Source organism: Schistocerca nitens, chromosome 3 (genome assembly GCF_023898315.1).
Source record: "Schistocerca nitens isolate TAMUIC-IGC-003100 chromosome 3, iqSchNite1.1, whole genome shotgun sequence".
Lineage (NCBI taxonomy): Eukaryota > Metazoa > Arthropoda > Insecta > Orthoptera > Acrididae > Schistocerca > Schistocerca nitens.
In genome coordinates, this window is record NC_064616.1 from 920954693 (window position 1) to 920972801 (window position 18109).

The window sequence follows — 18109 nt, forward strand, 5'->3', positions numbered from 1 at the left end:
GTACACAGTTAGCACACAAAATGCTATTCACTGCCATTTCTATTTCATTAATGCAGATACAGCAGTGAAAGTTTGCTTGTCTAATGAAGTTCAAATATATACTAAAACTGCATGAAACTGCTGTTTGAATTAGACAATGCTGCAAAAAAGCGTGGAGAATGATGCAGAACATGCAAAAAAATTCGTATATTTCCGCTGTGTGTGACACTATAAAATTTAATAGCTCCTTGTGAACATTTTTATATAATCAAATTATTATTTTTAAATATTGATTGTTTATCCTTTTTTCTTCAGTAATTTATTAAAACAATGAAGTAATTTTGCTACAGTTGTGTGTCAGACAGCAAATTATTACCATAAACACAGGTGTGTACATTATCTTTGGTGTAAGAAATACAGAGATATATGTGTATGTAAATCATGCATTTCTTCTTGACCTTGAAATTATTTTTTTATATTATGCCAATTGTATACACAGGTATGTACACAGCCATCTTTGATTTTCACATAAATAATTTATCTCACCAACATAAATTTTCGTAGAGATCTGTAATTATACTTGCATTTGTGGTTAGTGATCAATGATGGTTGGTGATAACGATAGTCAGTGATCACTCTTGGTCAGTGACCAATGATGGTGTGTGATCAATAACCGTCAATGCTCAATGATAGCCACTAATCAATAAGCATTATGCATTAGACATATTCCAAATAACATCTAGTGACAAATACTTACAATTTACCGTTGTACATTTAGTGTAAACTGTTAAGCACATAATGTTTGCCATTCAGCATTTAGTGTTTACTGTTAACCATTTAGCATTTACTGTTAAGATCTTAGTGTTTCCAGTTAAGTGATCATAGTTAAGTGTTGGGCATTTGCGTTTACCATTCAGCATTTACTGTTTGAGTTTACTAGTAGGGGGCTGTAAAACAAACAGATTTCTATGATTGTGCTGGAAAGAGAAGGCAGTGGAGGCATAATACACACAACTGGTCTGAGTGTAATTAAAGTTGCTTGACACCACCTTATACCAGAAACAATGAATATCCTCGACTTTCAAGGAAATAATGAGACTTTTAACTGAATGTCTTTTACTTCCAAGGTCATAACGAAAATCTTTTAGTTTCAAGTGGATGCTACGCCATTTTTACTACATATCTGGCACATCATTTAAGCAATATGCTCTGCTGATTCGAAAAAGAGGAGACGGAGTACACAATTGGCTTATTACCATATAATAAGGCGTGGGTTTTCCATTAACACAAGTGCAATATTTCGACCATCTTGAACCTTTAATACTGCTCAAAGGATCGTTGAAGATTATGGAGGAGGGGGAGGGGATGTGACTTGACGTGTATGTAAACAATAATGTAATTTGACACTATTTTTAAATTTTATGTTCTGATTGTTCTGAAAAATAGGAGGGAAATAACAAAATTGGTTCCTGTTCCATATAAAGGAGTGGGGGGGTTTCAATCTTCCATTAATGCAGCTGTACTCTTTCTGCCGTATTGTGCTTTTAATACTACATTATGATTTGTTGGGGATAAGGAGTACCATACTGCATGATTGTTTGGGGATAAGGATGGAGTGGAGGGTTTTTTAAATTTTCCACTTAATATAATTGGGCTACTTCCGCCATCTTGGATTTATAATACTGGACTATGACCGGCTGGAGATAAGGAGGGGCAGGGGACACAGCCTCCCACTGATAAGGATGATGGTGTCATCAGGTGAGGATCATTGATGACATCATGCAAGATGTCATTGGTACAGATGATAACTCCTAGAAGTCATATTGGAATAGGATAGCACAAAAGTGCGCCAGAGTCGCCATACCTATAGTATTATAGGCTTTCAGTGTACTGTTCATCAGCATGTTGAATGTGTTTTTTTTTCATCACACTTTGGTGTGGGATGCAAATAAGAAACATGACTGAGTCATTATTTTTAAACAGATAATTATCAATGTTTTGTAGAATATTTCATAGCGGCCACCTGTAACACTTGTTAAACAAAACAAGCATAGAAAAAGTAGCTTCCTTGTGGTCTACAGCAATACAGTAGACATGCATGAAGATGACAGAAATAGGTCGTTTTTAACCTGTGGTCACTGTATAAAACCACTAATTTTAGTTCACAACACACGGTTTCAAACTGTAGATTATGTTGCAAGCACTTCGATGTTTGGACTGTGGAATACATGGAACTAACTTCATTTGAGATCTACTACATAATTTGAAATATTACTGAAATGAACACAGTTGATCAGTTGGATAAAACGTCTATTTTTCCTGAAACAAGTTTTGTAGGATTACACTTTGGAACAGTACTAGACACAAACCAGATTTCACTGTGTTTTATGTGTGCTGCATGACCATATGAAGGTTCAAACAGTGTCCAGTAAATGCATGCCAGCTGTTGTGTGTTGTGGGTATTCTAGTCTCAGTGGAATAAGTTTCAAGCTCAAAACTGCATGTTGAACTAGCATACATCTGCTAGTCTTCACTACAGACATCTGATATTCCAAACAACATTGTGTTCAGGGCAAATACAGCTGCGAATGTACATTCTGTGGTATAAAAACCACAAACATCTGTATGTAAGATCCTTTATTTGGAACCACAACAGGCTTCATGACTTCAAGCCTCATCTTCTGGTGGGTATCTGAATAGAAATGAGAGAAGAGAATGAAACTTCCTGGCAGATTAAAACTGTGTGCCCGACCGAGACTAACTCGGGACCTTTGCCTTTCGCAGGCAAGTGCTCTACCATCCATCTCGTCTCCTACATTCCCAACTTTACAGAAGCTCTCCTGCGAACCTTGCAGAACTAGCACTCCTGAAACATAGGATATAGCGGAGACATGGCTTAGCCACAGCCTGGGGGATGTTTCCAGAATGAGATTTTCACTCTGCAGCGGAGTGTGCACTGAAACTTCGTCTCCTACCTTCCCAACTTTACAGAAGCTCTCCTGCGAACCTTGCAGAACTAGCACTCCTGAAAGAAAGGATATAGCGGAGACATGGCCTAGCCACAGCCTGGGGGATGTTTCCAGAATGAGATTTTCACTCTGCAGCGGAGTGTGCGCTGATGTGAAACTTCCTGGCAGATTAAAACTGTGTGCCCGACCGAGACTCGAACTCGGGACCTTTGCCTTTCGCGGGCAAGTGCTCTACCATCTGAGCTACCGAAGCACGACTCACGCCCGGTACTCACAGCTTTACTTCTGCCAGTGTCTCGTCTCCTACCTTCCCAACTTTACAGGAGCTCTCCTGCGAACCTTGCAGAACTAGCACTCCTGAAAGAAAGGATATAGCGGAGACATGGCCTAGCCACAGCCTGGGGGATGTTTCCAGAATGAGATTTTCACTCTGCAGTGGAGTGTGCGCTGATATGAAACTTCCTGGCAGATTAAAAGTGTGTGCCCAACCGAGACTCGAACTCGGGACCTTTGCCTTTCGTGGGCAAGTGCTCTACCATCTGAGCTACCGAAGCACGACTCACGCCCGGTACTCACAGCTTTACTTCTGCCAGTATCTCGTCTCCTACCTTCCCAACTTTACAAGGTTCGCAGGAGAGCTTCTGTATAAAGTTGGGAAGGTAGGAGACGAAATACTGGCAGAAGTAAAGCTGTGAGTACCGGGCGTGAGTCGTGCTTCGGTAGCTCAGATGGTAGAGCACTTGCCCACGAAAGGCAAAGGTCCCGAGTTCGAGTCTCGGTCGGGCACACACTTTTAATCTGCCAGGAAGTTTCATATCAGCGCACACTCCACTGCAGAGTGAAAATCTCATTTAGAAAAGAGAATGTTCCCGAATTACTAATAATGGTAATAAACAAAAATGTAAAACCAACCTTTTCTATCCCTTGCAAAGTTGACAAGGGGTATAGACACAAAAAGAGTGCATCCTGTCAAAATTAGTGTCAGAGGGGTGTATTGTATCAGATGTGATGATTTCCCAAAGCGCTACATGGGGCAGACGGGTAGGTGCTTTGATATAAGTTTTAGGGAGAATTTAGGCATGGCTAATTCAAGTCTCCCACCAGTATTCACCTACTGGATCACCACCACTCTGCCACCAACATATCTAACAATTAAAGATACTGCACAGGGAGAACAAAACTACACCCTTAACATCATAGAGAAAATCGAGATAATGCATTGCATAAATCGCCTGCTCCAACATATATTCGATGGACAGGTAGAATGGAGACATCACAGTCTCTTAGCTAATCTTGATTGCCTCAACAGTGCTTGATAGATCAACATATGCCTTTAATTATATATAGGTGGTATTAGTTTTTTTTTTTAGCAATGGTTTACCTCCCTCCTTTTATACGCATAGTTTTTGGTAATGTATATATGCAGACTGAAGTGACAAACCAAAATTTGTACTAAGACTGGGATTCGAACCTGGGTCTCCTGCTCACCAGGAATATGTGCTAACCACTATGCCACCCTGGCATAGTGGTATTGCACAACTGCATGAACAACCCTAGCATGCCTCTCTCCTCAATCCAAATTCCCATTCACCCCTCGCCCCCTTGTTTGAAAGCACCTATGTCTGGGTTTCAGGCAGGATCCCTCATTTCAATCTATGCTGAGGTGCTATTCCAGTACAATTGGAGAATCTCTGCAACACAGTTCGAGTTTATGGGAATACGATCTGGGTTGAGTTGTGAATGGGAATTTGCATAGAGGAAACAGGGTAGTCTGTACAGTTATGCAGAGCCACTGCGCCAGGGTTGTGTGGTGGTTAGTGCAACTGCCAAATAATCAGGAGACCTATTTTCGAATCCCAGCCTTGATACGAATTTTTATTCACTGCCTTAGTCTGTGTATACACATCACAGATGTTTGAGACTTGAAAAGATCTCTGGAACCATATAGTTTAATTTGATAGTTTTCGGTTACAGTAAACCCATCAGTGGCATTTGGCTTTTCCCTTCCGTGCTCTTATTTTTTCTGTCCCTATTATATTTTCAACATTTTTCACAAAATCATCAACAGTAATTGTTGCAGGTCTATAGAGCCTTGATATAGATTATTTTCCCAGGTGGACTTATCCTCCCACCAGAGTGATTTGTTTTGCGGTTCCTAGATATTGACTTGAATCCACTACCACTTATGTTTCATCACTTGCTGGCTTCAGGTGTAAGTATCTTTTCCCAGGGTGGTGGAGTGGGGTATAGGTTTTTAGAGCAATTCCAGTAAATTATGTGATATTATTTACATGACACTTCCTGTACTGATTCAGATGTTTAATCAGTTGTCTTTTGCTGTAAGTCAGTAGTAGGTGGAGCTATGTCCAGTGATAACTATGTAATGTTGGACTATCGTCATTTGCTGTTACAAAGAATTTGGTTTTGTATAGATGTAACCCCTTTTTCCCTGCATGGACACAAACTTTTGCGCTTGTGTTAACATGTGAATCCTGTCCTATGCTGCAGTGGCGTGGTGTCTGCGAGCTGGCGCACATGTGCCACACTATGAAAGTTAGCTGGCTGTTCCTGCAGGCTCAGTACTAGTATGTTGTTGCTGGAACTCATATGGTGTGATGAAATCTTGTTCCTGAATCTTGGAAAGATTCGTCAACATAGAGGATTCGGTATTTAAGACTACACGCCATGGTTTTTACGCATGATTTGATTATGTTGTCAGTTTCGCCTCGATTTTTGGGGGCTGTTGATGGTAGCATTAATTAGCGTATTTTCAATTTGACAGGATGGGCCCTTGGCAGATTACTGTTATTTGGACAGTGAATGTTGTGTCTTCTAGCCATCCCTACATTTGGGTCTTGTATGACTTCATCTATGTATTTTTTTTATTATTACCATTATAAGTAATTGGGGGAACATTAGGTTTCCCTTTTGCATTCAGATACTTAAGTCATGAAATCAATTTGGTTCGAAACAAAAGAATCTTACATACAGCTCGTTATTGTTTCTCATTCCACAAGCAGCAATATCGGTGTCACCATGATTCTGTCAACTCATGACGCTGAACAAAGTTAAAAGGAAGGGTCTGTGAAATAAGGAAGGAGAAATATCAATACACATTTGTAGCAGCAGATTAGCAATGAAGTAAACATCCATTTCGTAACAACAGAGTTGAAATGAGCTTTTCATGGACCTGAATACTCACTTTGAGCAATGATATGTCTTAAGAAAAATCTGTGGTGTAAAAGAACACATTATTGTCTTTAACACTCCCTTTCCTTATATTGTTTATTCTTTCTTTGTGTTCAGCACGGAAATACCGAAAATTTGGTATAATGTCCACCTCTAACAAGGCCTAATTCTTCTCCTCCACTTTGTTGTAAGCACACATGCTTCTGATTTCTGGATCACACCTTGTTGGAGGCTGCAACTTATTTAAATATTACGGTAACATAGGAAGTAATTTTTGTATGACTCATGGTGAAAGTAGTGGCATCTGACGAGGGAACTCTTGGCAATTTCATTAGAATCTTGTAAACGTCCACTCTTGACACACCATGTTCCTCATGTTCAATGCAAAAACACTTGTGTTGGATGTATTCCTGGCATTTGTGCGGATGTTTCTAATCCAGCATCTTCTATTTTCCTCTTCAATATGGAATCTAAGCATTAAATAAGTTTTCCCACACTCCATACATGAACAGAATGAGAAAAAGCCATAATAACTGGCACAATGAGACATACCCTCTACCATGCACTTCACAGTGGTTCTCAGAGTATAGGCATAGATGATACGTAACCCACTTCATTGCTGGATTTGGAACTGCTCTTGCAACCAAAAACACAACATTTTTCTGGCATCTGCAAATAGAATACTGTGTTAACTGACAATGCCTTAAATCGAATTATTATTATTATGTTTGAAGAACAACAGAGAATTTCAATGACTAGTCTGTTTTACTGTTTGAGGAACACAAAACTAAGTCTATGAATTGAAGAAAATTTGTGTAAATAGTCAAAATTTTATTGTATAATCACTTAGATTATAGATTCAGATACTAAATATATTTATGAATCCAAAATATTATTTTAAGCTGTAAATAAAGTTATGTTCCAATTCTGTAGCACAACTGTAAAAATACATGTAATAACACTAAAAGCCTTACAGAACCCAGTACTTATATTTATTTTTCTGTGTGCAACTGTTGCCATGTTGTTGTTGTTATTGTTGTGGTCTTCAGTCCTGAGACTGGTTTGATGCAGCTATCCATGCTACTCTATCCTGTGCAAGCTTCTTCATCTCCCAGTACCTACTGCAACCTACGTCCTTCTGAATCTGTTTAGTGTATTCATCTCTTGGTCTCCCTTTACGATTTTTACTCTCCATGCTGCCCTCCAATACTAAATAGGTGATCGATCCCTTGATGCCTCAGAACATGTCCTACCAATCGATCTCTTCTTGTAGTCAAGTTGTGCCACAAACACCTCTTCTCCCCAATTCTATTCAGTACTTCCTCATTAGTTATGTGATCTACCCATCTAATCTTCAGCATTCTTCTGTAGCGCCACATTTTGAAAGCTTCTAATCTCTTCTTGTCCAAACTATTTACTATCCATGTTTCACTTCCATACATGGCTACACTTCATACAAATACTTTCAGAAACGACTTCCTGACACTTAAATCTATACTCGACGTTAACAAATTTCTCTTCTTCAGAAAAGCTTTCTTTGTCATTGCCAGTCTACATTTTATATCATCTCTACTTCGACCATCATCAGTTATTTTGCTCCCCAAATAGCAAAACTCCTTTACTACTTTAAGTGTCTCATTTCTTAATCTAATTCCCTCAGCATCACCCGACTTAATTTGACTACATTCCATTATCCTCGTTTTGCTTTTGTTGAAGTTCATCTTATATCCTACTTCCAAGACACTGTCCATTCCGTTCAACTTCCCTTCCAAGTCCTTTAATGTCTCTGACAGAATTACAATGTCATGGGCGAACCTCAAGGTTTTTATTTCTTCTCCATCGATTTTAATACCTAGTCCGAATTTTACTTTTGTTTCCTCTACTGCTTGCTCAATATACAGACTGAATAACATCAGGGAGAGGCTACAACCCTGTCTCACTCCCTTCTCAACCACTGCTTCCCTTTTCTCCCCTCGACTCTTATAACTTGTTGCCATGATGATATGGTATAATTTTAGTAACGTTCTGTTTGTCATAATTACATTGTGATGTCGTGTTAAATGGAAGAGACAAAGGTACACAAACACTTCGATTCACTACAACACAGCCACAGCCAGATGGTAGGATCTAATGTAACATTGTGTAATATTTCTGGCATTTCACACATCATATTCCTCTACAAGAAGCTCGCCTTAGAGCAGTTGAGAAGGCAGCAGTGATAAGATGACGTAATGTGGCGTGAGGTATCGGTTACAGATGGTTTATTCGGCATGTGTAGCATAAGAAGGACCACCTAAATTTTAGTTCTTCTTCGTGGTTGGTTGCTGTGTTCGGAATTAGTGCGCCAAAATGATAAACTTCTGTTATTAATATCAGAAAAAATTAAACAGTGAATTTACTTGCATTTCATTTAAATGTATCTCTGAATAGCAGACCATCATTCTGTTATTTCAAAAGCGTTAATTACCAGCAGAATAATAAAAAAATGGCAATCTCTAATTTGTAAATGTAAAAACTCAGTAGGCAATTAAGCGGGGCAGACATGTTGTCTACTGCAGTCGGTGTTGGTTTGAAGTTAATTAGCAATCTCTAGTTTTTTGAATGTGTAATTGAGTACTACTTGATAACAATTACACAAACGCACATTTCATTATTTTTTCCATTCTCTGGGAAAGTGTGCAGAATAGAAATTAGTTGTGGTTCATAAAGTGAAATACAACTGTGCAGTTTCTCATATTCTGCTAATATAAGCGACTGGCATCCAGTTTAAACAAACCAACTTAAAATTTTATTACTCATATAATATCAGTTCCTCGCTGACAGATTATTACAGCCTCACGATAAAGAATTCACTATCTATGTGCTGTTTTCTGAGCAGAAGACAACAACTACAGAAGACTGTAAGTTGGTAAACGTTATCCAGAACTTACATATTCCACTCAGAATGGTAGAAGCAATTAGGCATCTCGCGTGTGGTTCAATCACAGTACAAATGATAGCAGCGACACGTCATATGTGGTAACATAGAGAAGGTATCAAGGGTGGAAATTTTCGAGGGAAGCGATTTATCATATACATGAAAATCTCTCGCCATAATCTCTCTCTCTCTTTCACTTTCTGTAGTTGCCATACTTCAGCCATCCAATCATTTAATATAGCCAGTCATGGCTATATATGCCTCAATACTCTCGCTAGTGGTCCCTAACACCATAGAGTATAAATACCTATGGATTCAGCAATTTGATGCTTAGAACGATAATTCTGTCTGCAACATTTCCTACAGCTCAAGTCTCATGATTTTGGGATGGACGTTTTGGCCCATATAGCACATAGCGTATTCTGATGAACAATCGGGGGCATTCTATACGAGTTATACCGATATCTTAGCAGTTTGATACCAGGAATTGAAGTTGACTTAAAGATGTGACGAGCAATTGTATTGTGCCTTTTCGTCACAGTGTCATAGCTCAGGTTCCGCTTACGTTTTTGCGGTAACGTGATAAGAAATGACAGCCAACAATATTTTGTTATGTTTTCTGTTGCACTTATTCGTATTTTCAAATCTCTGTTGTAATTAGTTACGTTACAATGAAACTATAGACGGCGCCTAAGTGTCAAGATAAAACAACCCATTTGGAACTTTGATACTGTTACAGCACATACGGTAAGTGATTTGGACTACCTGCTTGTCCATTATTCTTTCTAGTTTTTCTTTTCTTACCCTTCTGTTTTTAATAACAAGTAAAATATCTATAACGTGTGTGTGTGTGTTTTTGCTATCTCATCAGAAAAGTAAAAGCATACACTATGCACAAAAAAATACAAGACCAAAGATTGTGTTTTGGAGCAATAAAAGAAGTGACAGTAAAAATATTTTTTTAAGATTTTCTATTACACTGACTCATATTGTTGAATCTGTTCTAATTAATTACATTCCAATGAAGCTGTTTAGGAAACTGTCACACGAAGAAGTACTCTGATACACACAAGGTAATTTGTATAAATTGGAGGAAATTAATCAGGCTGTCATGTATGGATTTTATATGACCATTATATATACATTAACTGGCAGTTTGCCCGAACACACTTACAAATTTATTTAGCACTTGACTTGTAAACACATGGCCTTAAAATCGCAGAAATTATCTCTACAGTATATCACATTATAAAACCGTGTTTCGATATTTTTCAGTATATAAAGTGCCTCATATCAATACGATACTTACAATTATACATTTATTATACATACCAGTAAAAAGTAGCTGGTCGTTCTTTTGCGTATTTTTCTTTACATCCGTAGCAACGACAATACTGCACCATAGCTGTTACTAAAACTTAAATTCGCAGAAACGTATATAACACAAGACGAATACGTGTATTATTACAGTTGCACTATTACCGAAAACTGTAGACAGACAGCGACGTCCCAAAATCAAGTAACTAGCCTGGTTTGATGTTGAGAACATGGCTGTGGACTGTCCTCACTCCAAAAATATACATACTCTATGCCTGGCCGACTTCGTAGACCTGTATATCGATTGCTGTAAACCAAAGATGTATTGGTTCTGGTTCTGTAAATGTCTTGGCCGTGCGCGGAGGTGAAAGAAAAGGATGTGATGTTGAGCAGACGAAGGTGACAGTGGTATACGTGTAAATAAGAAATGGACAGTTAGTACGATTCGAATCATTTGTGTTGTGAAAAAGAGACCTTAGATTGAAAGGCCCGGTGTTATTTACGTCAAAATAATCACTGTGTATACATTAGCAGATACAACTTCTTCAAGAAACTTATGTTTGCCTGCAGTAGTAATGTTTTGAAGATACGTGTTCCCCTGCTTGTTTATTTTTGAAACAGTTTTTAATAGTAATTTGTCGTGGTTCCCAAGTTTCGGTCTAGTTTGAACTAAGTTAATCCATGATCCCCCATTATTTAATTATTTTACGCCGTTGACGATTGTAAGAACTGCATGTATGGAAGTATCGGCTATTTTTAATGACCAGCCAGAGGCTGAAGAACTCACCACAGGAATTTTTGGTGATTTGGGTGAAGAACCATGGTTGAATGTCACAGGAGGGGATTCAGATATGAACATGTTTTTCCACAGGGTAGGTTCAGATCAGATTATATATCAGAGAAGGAAGAAGAAATGTAAAATAATTGGAAAATATGTGATGGGAGATTTGCTAGGTGAGGGCAGTTACAGCAAAGTAAAAGAGCTGTTAGACACAGTTTCTCTCTGCAGAAGAGCAGTAAAAATATTAAAGAAGAAGAAACTGAGGAGAATCCCAAATGGGGAACAGAATGTTCAGAGGTGAGTACTAATTAACAGATTTGCATTTATAGCTGTTAAATTATATTATTAATAATACATTTAATTACTTTTCAGTGTGTGTGTGTGTGTGTGTGTGTGTGTGTGTGTGTGTGTGTATTTTATATTCTTCATGTACCATAGTTGTGTAGGGCTGTTCTGAATGTACATATCTTTATGTGCTGTAGTCTGGCTGGGTTACATATGATAGTGTAATACTTTAGGTGATGTGGCAGTGCATTGTCTACAGTATGAAATGTTATATTTGGGTTACAAATTCTGTTATAACGACCATTGCAGCCTCTCGATATTGCTGACAGAACACTTTATAGCAATTCAATTTGCCCTCCACCCTAAATTGTCAGTGCTTGATGGAACATAGTCATGGTACTTTTATTGCTTTTGAGGTCACCCTAAATGCCTCTGGTCACATGAAGGATGTAGTGAGGAGTAATATGTGGCAGTAAAACCTTACTCCAAACAATAAATGTTTTTAATAATAGTTTACTAACATTGGATAAAGTTTTTAATGAACCAAATGATGACATAAAATTTAATCTTTTCCATGATAAATTCATATGAGTATTTGTAAATAGCTTTTTGTGCAAGCTAATTAGAAATGACATTATATGACCATGTATCACAAAGCCCGCCCGGTTAGCCGTACTGTCTAACACACGGCTTTCTGGATTGGGAAGGAGCGCCTGGTCCCCGGCACAAATCTGCCTGGCGGATTTGTGTATAAGTCCGGTGAGCCGGCCAGTCTGTGGGTGGTTTTTAGGTGGTTTTCCATCTGCCTTGGCAAATGCAGGCTGGTTCCCCTGATTCCGCCTCAGCTAGCCTGTTGACGATTGCTGTGCAAACAAGTTCTCCACATACACCATTACTCTACCATGCATACGTAGGGGTTACACTTGTCTGGTGTGAGACGTTCCATTGGTGGGGGGGGGGGGTGTCCACCAGGGGCCAAAGCACACAGTAACCCTGAAAGAGTAGTTTGGTGTAGGGCGGTGGAGGTGTGAAGTGGACTGCGATAGTCGTTGTGGACCACTGCAGCAGGGGCGGAGCATCTCCGTTGTTTCTAGTCCCCCGGTTAACATACAATACAATTTATCACAAAAATATCTTATGAAAGGAAAAGCACAATATATCTGTTGGGAACAATGGCTAAAAATCGTGCAGAAGTTGCACACTTCATAAACTACTAGGAAAAGTTATTTTTAAGAAATCAAGGAACATGCACTATATGTCAGAAATAAGTAATTCCTACAAGAGACTTAAGTCTATGTGGAATGCAGTAAAATAAGAGACAAGACAACAGGTGGCAGAACAGGATAATGCCAGTGTTGATTTAAGTGTAAGGGCTGTAAATTATCAGTCTTAGGTAGCAGATATGTTCAATAATCATTTCTTAAATGTATTAGAAAATGTGAGGACTAACAGTTAAAGAGAAAAATCAGTGCAGTATATTGAAAAGGCAACCCACATAAAATTCAATTTCCTGGATGTCTCACTCCCCTCCTCTGAAATGAAGATGACTCTCTCAAAAATAAAACTTGTGTGGTATTGATGCTGTTTCCAACAGAATACTAAACACCATGTAATAAGCACTGTCTTTTCTGAAATATGTAATAAATCAATAACTTGGTGCAGTTTTCCAAAGAGATTGCAATAGGACTATACCATTGTTCAACCACTCCATAAGACAGATGATAGGAGAGGTGTCAGTAACTACCTGTTTCACTACTGACACCATTTTCCAAACTTTTTGAGACGAAGTATTCTAGAATAGCACCCCACTCAAGGGTGATTTCATCTCAAATCATACAGGTCAAGAGCAAATGTCACATCACTATTTCAAAGTTTGCTGAAAAAAATATAAGTTGAAGTTCCACATGATACCTCTCTGAAACTACAATATTATGATTTTCTGATGATACGAGAAATGCTGCAGACCTCTCTAAATGAGAGTACTTGTGAAAATGTTGTAACGAAAGGGAAAATTGCAATAAAGAGCCAAAGGTGATAAACTATGAAAATTTGTAACTTTTTGTGAATTTCAAAATTATGTTTAGAAAATGTGAAAAGTCACAGGATGTTAACTGTCTTGAGAAATGATAAAATGGAAGGACTGCTACTTTTCAGCTATGACATGACATTAACACATGACATTCTTAAACTGTCAAAATATTTCTACATATAGATGAGAGTCTGAAATTTTTTTGGTTATTTAGAAATCATTTTCTCCAAAACCCCAATCCTAAGTCTTCAAAAAAATTTATGATATGTTAGTTGGTCATTGTACTTAGGGAATACACAATTAGAGTGTGAGAAATTTTTAGAGATACCTAGCTCAACTGTCAAGGTCAAAAAGTCTTGGACAATTAAATATTTAAACTAATTGCTGATTTTAAGTAATGTCATGCAAAACTGGTATTTCTGAATCAAAATAATTACTTTACAACATTATAAGTGAGTGGGAAAACAATTCATAATTTTGTTCAAAAACATTTTATAACAAAAATGAGATAAATAGGCCTACCTATTGTTCTTTTTATGACATTATTCACAAATTGTTATCGTATTCTGTCATGATTTTACTTCTTCATGCCTTTCCATTAATTAAAATTGTCTGCAATGTAACAATCAACACTGCACTGTTGAAAAGCGTTCATTTGTTATTTTCATCTGCTTTTCATTGAACTTCTGTGGCCGAGCTGAATTTGCAGATGGACAAGGATGATCCAGCAAGAGCAGTATTTGGGAAATGGGAGCTGCACACTGATCTTTTGATGGTGGCCATTTGAAAGCATTAGTAGGACCATGAGGTGTCATAAAGGAGATGATTATACGAAAGTTGGAACTTCAATAGTGGCAACTATTTATTTACAGCTCGTACAAAACAGATACGTGTTTCAAAGTTTTACTGACCTTCAGAGTAGCCGCCAGCATTGTGTATAACCTGTTTCCAGCGATGTGGAAGTCGTAGGATACTCTTAGCAGTACCAGTTGTGTTGACAGTTCGAGTGGCGCGGTCTATTGCCCGACGAATTTGTAGCAGTTCTGAAGCAAGTGCCGTAAAGTGTTTCCTTCAGTTTAGAAATCAAGTTAAACTCACGGCGGCTTAAGTGAGGGGAGTGCAGTAGGTGGTATAGCACTTAGCAGCCCCACCAGTCAATCAAATTGGTAACAACTTGCAGTGTACATGCTTGAGCATTGTCCAGAAAAATGATGGTCAGGTCCTGCAGAAAGTGTCATCACTTCTGTCTCTTAGCTGGTCGTAGGTTGTGTTCCAAAAATGAACAGTGCAAGCCGTTACTGATTTGTTGACAGATGGGGCTGCTAAGTGCTATACCACCTACTGCACTCCCCTGACTTAAGCCTTCGTAAGTTCAACTCGATTTCTAAACTGAAGGAAACACTTCACGGCACTCGCTTCAGAACTGCTACAAATTCATCGGGAAATAGACAGCGCCACTCGAATTGTCAATACAACTGGTGCTGCTAAGAGTATCCTACGACTTCCACATCACTGGCAATGGGTTATACACAGTGGTGGTGACTACTTTTAAGGTCAGTAAAACATTGAAACATGTATCTATTTTGTACGAGCTGTAAATAAATAGTTGCCACTATTAAAGTTCCAACCCTCGTATCTTGCAGCTCATGAGGCACACTTATTATCTGTCCCACCCATCACTGATTGTTACACACACAAGAAATGAAGTGGCTCACTAGTCTTCTAATGTATACTGTGGTCTCTGCATTTCATGGAGAACTGTTTTTGCAATTTATGTGCCACTCCAGGATGCAACCCAGTAGTGACTTGATTGAATTCCTACCACAGACATGGAATTCCCTTAATTTACTTTCATTTAGAATTTCATGTAGGCCCATGTTACTAATATTGATACGGTGTGTACAAATACAGTAGCATCTCTTACAGCATCAGCAGCTTCATGCTGGAGATTTAGAGAGACCTCATGGCCCGTCACATGCACTTTTTCCATGACCTGTTGCTGGAAATATCAATTTTTTTTGTCTTAACTCCCTGTGCTACAGTATTGACCAAGCTCATAAAGCTGAAAGCAGTTTTCAAAATGAGATGCTGTGTCCTTAGTCACATACACATGTTAGGGAAATGAATGGCTTCTAGATGCTATGTCATCAATTACTATGCTGATTAAAACTGTGTGCCGGACCGAGACTCGAACTCGGGACCTTTGCCTTTTGCGGGCAAGTGCTCTACCAACTGAGCTACCCAAGCACGACTCACACCGCGTCCTCACAGCTTTAATTCCGTCAGTACCTCGTCTCCTACCTTTCAAACTTCACAGAAGCTCTCCTGCGAACCATACAGAACTAGCACTCCTGAAAGAAAGCTGTGAGCACGGGGTGTGAGTCGTGGTTGGGTAGCTCAGTTGGTAGAGCACTTGCCCGCGAAAGGCAAAGGTCCCGAGTTTGAGTCTCGGCCTGGCACACAGTTTTAATCTGCCAGGAAGTTTCATATCAGCGCACACTTCGCTGTAGAGTGACAATTTCATTCTAATTACTATGCTGACTGCGTAGCACGCATGTGCACTGTCACGAATGAGATCACCGCTGAAAACAGCAAAACAGTATTATGTTCCAAGGAAGTGAGCAACACATGTGAATATTGGTACCTGTGAGGTGTGCCAGTGGTTGATTTGAATTTTGTTCTGCAAAGCAACAGATCAGCACTCAGCCAAGTTGAAATGAAGAACTAATGTATTAGTATTCTGGGATGTGGCTGATTTTACTTCTGCTGTGGCCTGTCTCTGAATTCTCCAGATAAAATGGTGGGTTACTTGTTTCATGACGCAATGCCTAGCCTCTGTAACAAACTTCTCTTGTTCTACTGTCTTTTTCACCAACTCTCCTCCCTCCCACAATCCATAGGTTATGTCATTGTCAGTATCTTGAAGGTGTAATGCTTCAACAGTCATCACTTCAGTACCAGGATACATTGTACTCTCCTGCAACAAACATTTGTCTTGCAGCTCTTGACATACACACAAAAGCATCAGGTACATATCTGTGTACTTCTTTCCTGCGACACTTATGACAAAACAAACAAGTTTCAAATTAGTGCAGTAAATACATGTACTACTTCCTTCACTGGCTGGCATGTTACCCATTTTGGTCATGAGTAGTAGAATTTTGTGAGACTAATTTTTCAATTAGTGTTCTCCTTTTTCATTAGGAGATACGCTTCTCTTATTGATCTTGTCATGTATCTTTTTACCTTTTTCAACATTTTTAGCTAATAGAAATAACATCAGCCTGGTTAGGGCTTTACGTGCTGCAGTCTTTGCCATCACTTAGGTAATATTCCAGAGCAACAGTAAGCGTATCATCTTGCTATGCATGTGTGCAGTAAGAATCTGGGCATGCCCAAATACCTTTCTCACTTGTTATTTTACAAGCTTCTGAAATCAAATAATGTGAGGAAGTGGGTATGTATTTCTGTATCTGCTGCTTTAGAGTACCTAATTGGTATCAGTGTCGGTAACTGTACCTTCTCAGTATAGGTGGCTGCTGAGATAGTAGTATTTAGGTTTTAAAACTACACATTACATTTCGTACACATATCACTATCTTCAGGTTCTGCACCACATGCATGTACACTATACACTTCACAAAGTTTTGATGCGTTTGGGGGGACGACTGTTCAAACCCGCATCCGGCCATCCTGATTTAGGTTTTCCGTGACTTCCCTAAATCATTCCAGGCAAATATGGAGGTGGTTCCTTTGAAATGGCATGGCTGACTTCCTTCCCTATCCTTCACTAATCCAATGGGACCAGTGACCTCGCTGTTTGGTCCCTATCCTTCACTAATCCAATGGGACCAGTGACCTCGCTGTTTGGTCCCCCTCCCCCAAATCAACCAATCAACCAACAAATTTTTGAAGATGTTGCTCGTGTAAAACTTGTTTCAATTTCTTCCACTTTTCTTTTTACATACTGTTTTCTTCTTATGCTTCTTACCTTTCCTGGATGGTTAAGGGGCTAAGGAGGGATATAGTAGGGACTACAGCAGAAACACTAACATTCAACACATCAACAACTACATACCCAGGAATATAAGAATCTGCACTGTCTTCTTCAGTTTAACATTCCTGTGTTGGTGATTGTTCAGGTGGGTTGCCACTAAATTTCTTGTTGAGTGTGTGCAGCAATTCCTGCACAATGGATGTGATGCTGTACCATTACTTGAACAACCAAGATATTTCTGCAATACCTGTGGCAGATATCCAACAACTGTGAAGTGTTTTTCACTTTTCTTAAACACCACCTTCTTGTCTTTTTTCATAGTCCACACACCTAACTCTTTAACTACTGTAGTTCGTCACTGACATTGTGTCTAACAAAAAGTTCGAACCAAATGTAAAACTCAATGTGGAATGGTTTATGTGCAAGTTCTCACTCCTTTGTTATAAACAGAAGAGAACTGGAAAAAGTCTTGCCGACATACATATTTTACAGCAGAAATTCAATGATGCAAAATACGCAGAATATTGAAAAATTTTTAACGCTTTACACAGAAAAATATTTTCCACTCTGTTTGCAGTGACTACTAACATGTTAAACAAACAATATTTTGTGTAATACTCAAAATTTTTAAGATGGATTTTTCACA

General features: G+C 38.7%; 1 protein-coding gene and 1 non-coding gene across 6 annotated transcripts in view; one reads left to right on the forward strand and one right to left on the reverse strand.

Annotated features, from left to right (window-relative positions):
• Window positions 1-10717: 10717 nt before the first annotated feature.
• The window catches only part of LOC126248988 (serine/threonine-protein kinase stk11-like), a 131770-nt gene continuing 124378 nt past the window's right edge, over window positions 10718-18109 (forward strand). For all 5 annotated transcript variants that reach the window (XR_007545577.1, XR_007545578.1, XR_007545579.1 and 2 more), the window contains exon 1: window positions 10718-11449. Coding sequence is in view for 2 of the 5 variants with exons in the window: in XM_049950553.1 (XP_049806510.1) it covers window positions 11109-11449 (341 nt within the window). In the remaining 3 variants the exon portion in view is untranslated. The remainder of the gene's footprint in view (window positions 11450-18109) is intronic.
• On the reverse strand, window positions 15640-15714 carry Trnal-caa (transfer RNA leucine (anticodon CAA)). The gene has a single exon. It is a non-coding gene; the product is annotated as a tRNA-Leu (tRNA).